Here is an 11,439-nt window from a genome sequence, read left to right as displayed (position 1 = left end):
TAATGTCTTTTGGTGACGCAAGAATCAGTTCAAAGCTGTTTCACCTGTTACAGCTTGTGGAAGCAATGAAGTAATGTAGAGGCTCTTCATTATCATTAAAAACACTACTCTGATTCGCAACTGCCATTTTATGGAGGAGAACTTAATACCTGGAGTTGTGGAATTGGGTTTTTGAACACGCATTCCTCCCTTGTTCCCTTATTACTGAAGCTGGCACAGAAACACAGGCACAGGGAAGCATCTCCCATGACGACCCACTGGAAGAGCAGGGCTAGGAAGGCACCGGGCTCGCAGGGCACCCTCTGCACGCAGGATGTTTTTAAGCACCTTTTTCTAACCCGTACCCGGTTAAACTTGTTTGGAAGAGCCTCGCTGGGCCAGAACAGCAGCCTTCCAGTCAGCTGCTGGCCTTAATTATCTCCTCAGTTCTGCGTCATGTAGCAAAGGTTAAAGCATACCGACAGCTCATCAGATTGACTTTTTAATCTTTGTTTTGAAAACAAAAAATCTCTTTAATTTAAGCGGCAGATAATGGTTTTGTCAGGCGTGAGCAGGGCACATCTCACTCGGGTACCACCGCGCTGCTGGAGCTCGGCGGGGACCGCGGCAGGGCTCGTGGCGAGAGACGGGGCAGATCCGCGAGCGTTTGTTAAAGGGAAAACGTGAGGTTCGAGACGGACGTAGAGCCTCAGCCCCTCACCCCCATCCCAACATGGCGGAGCCCCCAACGGCCCGCGCGCACAGCGCCGCCCCTCCTCGCGGCGGTGCCCCTCTTTACCTTCCCGGAGGCCCGCCTCTATGGTCAGGGGCGCGGCGGGGGCGGGGCGCGAGGGGTGGCGCGCGGCGCCCCGGGCCGGCGGTTGGAGCGAGTCCCCTTTGTGTCTGGCGCGAGGCGCGGCCGTCGGTGTCGACGGGCGGGAGGGGGCGCGAGCCGCAGCGGGGCGGCGGGCTCTGCGGCCCTCGGCCGGCGGAGGGCACGGGAAGGAGGTGGCGCGGGACCGCCCCTCGCTGGCCAGCCCGGCGTCGGGGAAGGCGCCGGCGGCGCGGAGGGACCGAGCCGCTCCCCGCCCCGCGGGCACGGCCGCGCCCGGCCCCGCTCGAAGCTGAGAGAGGCCGGCCGGGCCGGCGCTGAAGCGGCTCGCGGAGCGCTGAGGAGAAGGAAGAGGAGGAGAAGAGCCGTTCTCCGGCGCAGGGGAAGAACCTCCGCGGAACGCAGCCGGGCGCCGGGGCCACCGAGGAGGGGCCTCGCTCCCGCCGCCCCGCGCCCCACCTCCGTCAGGGCGGCCGGGGGTGGCGTCGCCGCGGGGGCCGGGCTGCGGAGCCGGCTGGCGGCGGGCGGATGGGCCGGGGGGCGGCCGTAGCCCCCGCGCACGGAGCGCAGCCGGTCTCGTCCCCGGGCGCGTGAAGACGGCGGGGCCCTCCGCCGGGCGGCGGCCGGCTCTGCGCCCGCGGCCCTCGGAGCCGGGCGGCGTGAGGGGCTGCCGCGAGTGACAGCCGTCGCTTCCCGTCTGGATATGTTTCCTTCCCAACCCGGCTGCTTCTTCGATATCGTGAAGCTGCGTGGGAAATAAGCGCGTTCCCGAGGCGGGCGGCGGCGCGACGCCTTTCCCGGAGCCGGGCGGCGGCGGCCGGCGTCCTCCCCGGCGCCGCGGAGCCATGCGGACGGGCCGCCGCGAGGGAGTAGCAGCGCAGCCGGCGCCCCTCACCTGCCGTCCGCCCTCGCGGACCGAGCCGTGAGCCGAGAGCTCGCCGCGGCCGCCGGAAAACGGAGGAAATCGCTCTCGTCGGTGTCTTTATTTCCCGCTCCGCCTCGACCCCCGCGCCCCCAGGATGACGGCCTCGCTGCGGCGCCTCGTGCCGCTGCTCCCGCTCCTGCTCGCCGCCGCCGCCCCGCAGCCCGGCGCTGCGGCCGGTAAGTACCGTGCACGGCGTTCGGGCGCGGCGGGGCGCGGTCCGGCGGCGGCTCCGTGCGGGGTCCGTGCCGGGCGCTCGGGGAGGGCCGCGTGTCGGGGCGGCCGGCAGCGTGAATCTGCTTTATTTCTGCTTTATTGTGTAAATGAACCATTCGCGGTAGGGGTGCGCGTTCTGCGCGACTCCGCTTCTCTCGGCTTCTCGCTTCGGTATTTTTCCAAAATTGAAATAATCATCTCGTTTTGCATGCCGCGCCCTCGGTAAGGCAATGCGGGCGTTTTTAATATATATTTTAATCGCCGGCGGAGCTGCGCCGGTTGTGCTGTGAGATCCCTGGGCACAGCCATTTTTAATTTTATCGGCATCCGTGCTCTTAGGGCCTGGAGCGTGTGCTGCAGCCCCGTGACAGACAGATCACTAGGTACGTTTGTTTCCTGGGGGCGATCTGAAGCAAACTGGCTGCTCCTATTGTCACTCGTTGTAGGCCGGCAGCACAAAGCGCTGATGAGGAACGCTGGAAGATCTCGAAGAGAACTCTTGTCTTAAACAAGGAGGTGGAAGCGCTGTCCTTAGGCATATTTTTGGGCGCTCGGACCTATTTTTAACTTTGCTCGGAGGTTTCGTGTTTGATACCTGAGATGTTTGATCCCGATATTGGAAGAGAGGTGCATTGGTCTCCCACTTTTGGCTCTGCCCTGGTGACAGCTGAGCACGTTGGAGCTCCTCAAGTGCTCAGTGGGCACCGACATCAATGCCCTCAGAATCGGTGTCTGTACTTCCCAGCTATTCTGAGAGACTCCTACAACTTTCCTGTCATTTTACTAATCAGAATCCAATTTTGCAGGGCTCGGTGCTTCTCATGCTGTTTTCACAGCCTGTGTGTAGTTCACAAATGAATCCTTCCTCATAAGAAAATCATGTCGGATAGGCAATTGGTTCATTGCTCTGACTGGACAGCCCCAGGTTTCTTTGCTTCCTCTTCTTAAGAGGTCTCTTTCAGAAGGATACTAGCATGAAAAAACTGATGTTACCAGTATCATCCCTACCTGTGACTGTTCTTATTTTAGATTGATCTCTGTAGTGTCTGTGTTAGTTTTTTTGGGAGTGATTTTTCTTCAGGAAGAAGGGTCCTCTGAAGGTCAGATGTCTTGGTATTTAAAGCATGCAGGAATCAAGAGTGCCCACTACCTAACCTTTCAAATGTAATAGCAGTGATTAAAAGAAGGGCAGGATTTCCCCCCCCCCCCCCCCCCCCTTGTCACGAAGCTTGGTCAGGCTGCTCACTGCTTTGCCGTGGTGAGGAAGAAGGGCGGTGAAGGAGCAAGCACGGCTCTGAGGCAGGCCCAGGGCTGGGCAGGTGCGGTACGAGCCTGTCTGCATGGTTCTGCCGGTTCACCTCCGTCCTGACCTGGCAGCAGTGTTCCTACATTTCAGTTCTGGTCTTGCCTTGTTATAAGGGTATTAATGATGTCCGCTTGTTTGGCTGTTTTTGAATAGAGACCCATTTTCCCATTGTGATTTATTCCTTAATTATGAAATTTTAACAATCCACATTATACAGAGTTCGGTCGTAATCCTCTGTAAGAGTAATTGCACCAATGATTTGAGCTTTACTTAACGTACCTAATGGTTGATTTTAGGTTTACACTGCATTTCAGGGAAAAAATGTCTATACATGGGGAAGCTACACTAATGTGTAATTCTGCCCTTTTATGTTCATGAAAGAGCCAACATTATTTCTTCTCTTCCCCTCCCCCGGAGCATGAACTGTATGCTCACATCAGTGACAGTGCTGGTTCTGGCCTAGGAACCCTTTATTAATTGGGTCTTCCGATGGGTACCGTATCTTCACAGTACTTGGAACTGAGTGTTTGTAAGTGCAAAATCATGACATCAGAAGGAAAGCATTTCTGTAATAGGTTTGTAGCTTTCTGCCTTGAGAAAACGTAGATCTCCTTTGGGAGAGCTCAGTGAAGACCTGAGCTTAGTGTGGTAGTCCTTCCTTCACACTGCTAGATAAGCATATAATGAAGAAGTAGATTCAGGTGGGGTTCTTTGCTTCTTTTTTTCCCTTTGGATGTTATTAGGAGAAAAATGCTGCTGGCTTTCTCTAGAAAATACAGATCCTAACAAGCACCTGGTAGCTTTGTATTTAGATTATGTATTTTTCACTGCAGCCATTCTCTTAAAAAGGAGTGCATTTTACTTACACTAGTTTTAGATAAAAGACTGAGGGATTTTAAACTATGTTGAGGAAAAAAAAAAAGATTTGCGCCACTTGATTCTTCATTTATCGAGTTACTTGAAATCTGTCTTTCTAAATCTGTTGTTTAGAGCTGTGAGACTTATTTATGCTCCCTTATATTAAGGAGGGTTTGGATGCATTAATTGTGAGGGTTGTGCCTAAGAGGTGGCCGGTGAACCTTTGAACTGTTCCACAATAGTGCTGAAGAATTTCATCTGGGTGTTCATATGAACTAGATATTAATCTTGTTCCATTTGCTTGCCTTATGTGATACACAGTACTAAACCACTATACCTTCATTCTACATAGCCACACTAGACAGCATTCCTTTGTCTAATGTGTAAATGACTTGTGGAAAACATGAAGTAAGAATTAAAGCAAGTAGAATGTCTTTTTATCTTTGTGGGTCTTTCCCTTGTGCTTGTATATGTGTGGATCAAGATTTTCAGAGTGAAAAGAATTGCATAGATCGAAGGGGTGTTTTTTTTTCCCCCAGATGATTGTTTTAATTATTAATTAAAATGAGTGAACCAAAGCTGCTTTATCCTGTTCTGTCTTGCCAGTTGGAGCTACTGTAGTGTATCAACATAATTTGTTTGAAATATGAATTATGTGACATGAGAAAGAATTCCTTTTGGCCATTCAACTCAGTTACTTTATCAGTGCTTTGAATTAGTAACTGACTTATCTTGCATATTAAACAGTTTTCTTAAATCTATCTGTTCTGCAGTGTCTACTTCTTGACTAGTGCTATAGCCATCATTAATGGCTCAGTCAGTTGTAATCTGAAAATCTTATTTACTTTTCTGTTTGGTTTGGGAGCTTTCTCACAAGTCCTAGCATAGCAGCTGGACATGGGCTGTCAAAGTGAAGGACACAAGTAATGTGCTTGATGGAGGCACACAAGCACAGCCTGTGTGGCAGATTGGGGCTTCATAACTCTCCAGTTGTGTGGCTGTGTAAGCGCGGAATCGTGCGTGAACCCCTTCGTCCATCTGAGAAGAGCCATTTTTCATTAGGCAAATCAGCCTGCGTGAACCTCTTTGAATATTTCAGCTACGCTGCCTCCAGTTCCTGGTCAAACCTGGGTATTTCTGTACTGTGCTGTGTGGTGTAGGCGTATCCTGTAAGGAAATGGGAGATATGCTGGCCAGATTGCTCAGGAGCCCAAATTTCAAGCCCTGAACCATTACACAAATATTTCAGTGCGGATGTTTTACCCTCAAAGAAACCTTGTGTAAATGCTGGCTGAATTGTCTGCCTGTTCTCTGATGCAGGAGGACAAGCTTTATTTTACAAGGGACAAAGATGGAAGTATTCCCAATAAGAAATACTCTCATAGTGAAGTGGCTGTTTTGATGACCCTTCTTTAGCACATATTACAAACTTCTCTTTAAAAAAATAATAAAATCATCTGTTGATTTTTACATTGCTTTTTCGTATCTCAGAATGTATTTGTCAGCAGTCTCAGTAGTCGCTGTCATAGTCTCCTTGGCAGATGTTCCCTTCCCTTGCATTTCTCACCAGAGGGGAGAGAGAGGTGATTTGTTAGGTTCTTCACAAATGCTTTATTCCCACCACAGAGTGATGGTTTCCTGTCGCAGGAGTTATATTGTGTTTGGGCTCAAAGTCCAGCCATGCCATGAGCGTGTGCTTTCATTTTCTGAGCAGACTGTGCGTAAGCAGGGCACAAAGTTCCATTCAGGACAGAATGTTTATGTCTGAATAAAACAGTCCTGATGATGCTGTGCATTCACTAGGACAGGAATCTGTGTGTAGCTTGCATGTAGTTGTGTTAATTTTGTTAAGCTTGTAGACTTGGTGATGCTACTGACTGCTTCAATTTCAACTGAAAAATAATGCAATCAATTTCAACTGAAAAATAATGCAATAGAAGAACAGTTCTCCAAAGCAGAAGAACACTTTGAGTACTCAAAATGGTTTAGTAGTTTTTTATGCCTTTGAAATGAGCCCACGGAAGTGTAAGGCTGGAAGCAACTCTTGTATCCTACATGGTCTGGATGCATTGGTATAGATAACATTTGTCTAACTAGCATCTTCACCGAGGAGGGATTGCACAGACTGTCCTATTACTGTACTTGGTTGCCACGTGTTTTGTAATGCAACAGTAGTAATTCCTCTTCCCTGCTCTGATAGAAGATTTTTAAAGATAGGTGATGTACCTGAACCTGCAGCATGCTGTACGCATGCGGGCAATCAATTGCCAGAGAACAGCAGAGACCTGGTAAGTTGTTCATATGTCAAAGGGTAGTGTCTCAGAGTTAATTCTCATGGTCTGCAGAACTGGGAGCTGGGCTGAGAGCGGTGGGATCTGCTCAGGCAGGTCAGTTGGTGTGAGTGAAAGGAAGGAGCAGGTGGCAGGGCTGCAGAAGTTTGGAAGGATGAAAGGCTGAATTCGTTTTGCAACAGATGAGAACCAAGGTGTATCAGACAGAGATGCCTTGCATTTGTCAAACTTGCTGGGAGAATGCATGCCTGCAGTTGTGTAGGGGAAGGAAGTTTTTGCCCTGGGGAGAGAGAAAGAAAGCATAGTTGTAGGTAGCCGTTTTGGAGTCTTCTGGTGGCTGTTGAGAGAATGAATGAGACTTAGTCATTTAGATGCTGTCTTTATCCTCTTACCCTTCCCTCAACCTCATAAGCTTGGAAACCACAAGGTGTCTGGGAGGTGATTTTGTTCCAAGTCACTAGGGGCTTTCTGTTTTGTTCATTGCCTCCTTGGGTTTGTAGCAAATCACATGTTGTGTTTGGGTTGTGAAGGTGTCCGTGCTCTGCATCTCTCAGTACTCTGTGTTTTAATTTTGTCTGAGCCCCTGCAAGTCCGCCTGCTTAAAATTGGCTGTCCAGTCCAGCGCAGCGATGCCGCACACCTGGCGGTGCTGTGCTTTGGAGCCGTTGCTGCACGCTTGGTCTTCCCTTGGGGTGCCACAGGGGGACTGAGGGGCAGCTGGCAGTCGCTTCTGTGGGAGGGGTGCGTTGGGTAAGAAATGTGGAAGAAAGGGCATGTTTTTAGAAGTTAGATGTCTTTGGTCTACAGCTAGCAGAACGAGTTGTGTTTGGGACACTGTGTACTCAGCACTTTAAGTAAACTTCCAAAACAATGCCCAAATCACTTTACTGCACGATTGTCATCCATTTATGACTTCATGGTGTGTGTGAGTAACTTGCAGTTTATTGTGTGCATTGTTTTTCACCCTTTCAGTACTAGATTTGATTATCCTGTGTATACAGTCCTGTGTATACAGAACCCTTGTTTCAGACATTCCATGCATTAAATGTACTACAGTTTCTTATTACGACATCTTTTCAATGTTACTGTAATATATTTTTCCTGCAGACTCCTTGGATGCTTTTGTTATGTATTGTACTTGCTTGAATCTATGAAGAGCATTAGAAATAGTTGTATTATTTGTGTTAAGCAGATGTACTTGAAAGGCATTTAGTGTGACATACACGATTGGAGTAAATGGCAAACAGTGACAAAGCCAGTGGTACCGTGATCCTTTGCTCCAGGGTACTGACTGTCCTGGTCAAGTGGGCTACGTGATGCTAGCAAATTGCTGGTGCATTTAGCCGAACACTGGGACTGCATTTGTTCTCTCTATTCTATATATGCTTATTCTATTTGAAGTTGCAAGATTTTTTTTTTTTTTTTTTTAGATGACTGAAAGTATAATCATAGGTCATATATATTAATTGGGTTCATTAAGTTATATATTAGAGAATGCAGCACTTAATTGATATTGCAGTGTTGGAGATTGGCAGTATGGCGGTGTCACCTGAGAAGCTGCTCGTTCTTGGCCTTGAGTGAACTTCAGTCTGCTTGTCATGAAGGTCAGGTTCACCTGGCCTGAGCAGCCTTGGCATAGTTCAGTTACCAGAGGACTGAGTGGACATGCTCTGTTGCTTCTACTTTATCAGATTCCCTGTTTGACTCTGTTTCTCTTAAAAATAAAACATTCTACTTGTGCCACCAAAGCAGCGTGGATCTGGATACTTGGAACAAAACTCATGGAGCATTATGGAACCCTAATTAGATTTTCCAATAATTTCCAAGATTTTCCAGAAAATGTAGCTGGTCGTGTTATTGCATAACTGTTTTATTAATTAATGAATGTATTAAGTAATTCCAATATTAGAGAGTTTTAGATACTTATATATTGTTATAGATACTTTAAAAAAATCTTCTTTTTTATTTATTCATCATTACTGGTTCTCAAATATGAATTTTAATTATATTTAGTTGAGACTTGAAAGATTGGTAGAGCCAATAGTGCAGTATTTGTAAGCTGAGGAAAGCTGAGATTGTAGCAGGAGAATTGTAGCACGTATCACTTTAGTTACGCTGTGGCACTGAAATATGTACACAAAGCAGGCACTTAGACCAGAAGCAATCTTTCCACATTAAAATAATTCTCGTTACAGAGAAGGATAAAAGGAACCCTATAACGAAGCTTGTCTAGATGCCATCACAGTGTGGGTTTCTTTTGCTTGCATGTTTAAAATTTTTTCTTCATTTCTAGTGGTAATCACCCAGGCCAGGGATCTGTAGCTGGAGCAGCTGCCATGATTGAAATAGACATACGTGCTCAGGTCTGCCTTGTGAAGCGGGAGCCAAAGGCCTGCTGCCGTGCGCCTGCCTCGCAGCGCTCGCTGCTGGGACTTCAGCAGGAGGCTGCTGAGAAGTGGAAGAACGTGTTCCAGTGCTCTGTGCTTCAGGGGCTGGGATGAGAGTCCGTGAATCTCAAGTGAAAAAGATGAGAAAAGAGTTTAATTTCTCTTAAATTGGGGGAAATTGTTTCTGATGTCCTGCGGCAGTATTTGAGTCTCTCTGTAAACTTTTTCTGCACGATGCATAAGAATGGCTGTTGGCAGTGTGCGTTCCCCCTGTGCCATGAATGTGCACGTGTGTGTTTAGTATGTGTATATATGTTCTTAAGTACTCCATATGCTGTCAAATTTCCAATCCTCTTCACTGCTCAAAACTAGTATTTTAATATTAGCAAATCAACTGTGTGCTTGATATTGCTAATTTCAAAAAATTCCTTAAAAGCAGTTTGTTTTGTGTGACTGTCTGGTAAACTTCACACTTAATAATTGCATCCGAGTTCTGTACAAGGATCTGTTAAGTAATTTCTCTTTTACTTCAAAAATGAATCTGGCTTAATTAAGTTTTAGTGAAATTTAGCTTGCAATAGTTAATGATGTTGCAGCTGAGCACAGTTATTTGGCCATGATTGTTTACATTAGTTAATTGTTTAAAATCTCACAGTGAATGTTTTTATTCCTTCATTTTTTTTCTGTACAAATATAGGAATAAGCGAGGAGTAGACTTTCTTCATTCCTATTATTTCCTGTCAGAGAAGTAGTTCTGCTATTGAAGCTGTCAGCAAAACTTGCTTCCCTTATTGTAAGAAGTAGTGATGTGGAATGTTGGTGTGCAAAATAAATAAAGAGAATTCTGGTTATTGTTTTATTTCCCTGGCTGTGGACTATATGATACCACTTAAAGTTGAAGATGTAGCCTTAGGGCAGAGGGATATGGAATCCAAACATGACACAACAGACTAAATGAATCTTAAAAACGAGATGTGCAGGATAGAAATAAAAGTACAAAAATATGATGTGAACAGTTTCATAGTTGCACATTGGGAATGCACAGATATGTTCTCCTCTCTTACCTGCGTGTAAAAAAAAAAAAACAAAACAGTGAGATGCTAAAATATTAAGGCACTTCTCATTATGGATATACTGGACTTGCAAGTGTATTTTGAGCAGGAGATGCTTCAATGAACTTATCAGAGGGAATGCATTACAAGAGATATTGAATTAGATCCCCCAGTCTTCTGGCAGTATGTTCACACATGATGCAAAATACAAATCAAACAGTGTCAACAGCCTTTAGCAAGGCTCCTAATTTAAGCCAGTTAAGGTAATAAGAAATACTGACCTTTATCAGCCAGCTTGTCTGATGGATCTGATTACTGAAGGAAAATTGAAAATCTGCATCTGAGTTCTACGTTTACTCAGAAATTTATATATATGTTGCTCTTTTTATGCTCTAGTGATGTCAGTTAAGAACCTTTCAACTTCTTTTTTTGGACATTTTTGCGTTCCTGCTGATAACCAGAATCACTTTGGGACAGTGCAGTTCAGAAACATTGATTTATGTTTTTGGATGCTGAAGATGCTGAGGTAATCCCACCCACTTTTTCTGGATTGCACTAAATGTTTTCCTCGTTTGTATTTGCCACTAGTCCTTTGGACTTGAAAGGAGTTTTGGAGACCAGGCACTGTATTGCAGCTATTAGGAAACTCTGAGAAGTAAAACTATTGCTGTATCCTTGCTTCTCCAGATAAAACCAGGCATGAGTCCTAACTGGATGTTTAATGGCATTATTCCAGGACAAGGTTCATGGCTTTGATATTATTTTCCTAAGTTTGCCCACTCTTCCCTGCCCCCAGTGTTTTTATTGTCTTTTTGTTTGTTTTTTAAGGTAGATAGAATGAGCATATAGGGGTATATACCTTTATGTTACTGATGTTACTACGTTGTAACTAAATAGTTTTAAATAATTTAGGAGTGCCACATGCAAATAGTTATCACTTTGAGCTGAAGTACATAAATGAGAAATGAGTGAGGTATGCAATGGAATCTGATAGTAAATTCCTTTGTGGCAATTACATAAAGCTGTTACTTGCCAGCATTTAATTGATAACACCAGAGCTTGCTTCACTTCTGTTGAGGTGTGGGAATACGAGGTACAGAGAGAGGTAACTGCATTCCATCAAGTTTCAGTCTAGACAGGCATGAGGGCATCATTCATTCTGTACCAAACAAGGAAAAGTAATAACCTTTAAAAAGTGACCTTGCAGCTAAAGAATGTGTGATGGTGGGTATGTGGAAAGGCAAGATTTCTGTGTGATCACCAGAAGTGTTCTTCCTGCAGTTAAGGATCTTGACTTGAAAAGATGATATTTGGATTGTAATCCGTTGGTTTCTTGCCATTTCATAGAGCTGGTGGCTTTTGCAATAAGTGATTTAATGAAGTGCTGCAGAGTTAATTATATTCCATTGAAGGGAAAGGTTGATATCTAGTTGGGTGGCAGGAAGTTCACAGTACAATATTATAGCAAAAGGTATCAGGAAACAGTATTAGAGATTCATTTCCCTCTTGTAATTGAAGTGTAGTATAGAGTGAACTTTGACTTTTTATAACAAGATTTCTAAGGAAATGGCTTTTTTTTTTTTTTTTTTTTTTTTT

The 11,439-nt window shown here is 45.8% G+C and overlaps 1 protein-coding gene across 3 annotated transcripts in view; it reads left to right on the top strand.

The window, feature by feature from the left end:
* The first annotated feature begins 1,386 nt into the window (after positions 1-1,386).
* BMPR2 (bone morphogenetic protein receptor type 2) overlaps positions 1,387-11,439 on the top strand; it is a 102,183-nt gene continuing 92,130 nt past the window's right edge. For 2 of the 3 annotated variants that reach the window (XM_052676302.1, XM_052676301.1), the window contains exon 1: positions 1,387-1,912. In XM_052676302.1, the coding sequence (XP_052532262.1) occupies positions 1,831-1,912 (82 nt within the window). In that variant the 5' untranslated portion in view covers positions 1,387-1,830. The remainder of the gene's footprint in view (positions 1,913-11,439) is intronic. The other variant, XM_052676300.1, reaches the window with a different exon arrangement.

This window comes from Tympanuchus pallidicinctus, unplaced genomic scaffold (assembly GCF_026119805.1).
Source record: "Tympanuchus pallidicinctus isolate F22 unplaced genomic scaffold, pur_lepc_1.0 scaffold15, whole genome shotgun sequence".
NCBI lineage: Eukaryota > Metazoa > Chordata > Aves > Galliformes > Phasianidae > Tympanuchus > Tympanuchus pallidicinctus.
This window is presented reverse-complemented; position numbering and strand designations above follow the sequence as displayed.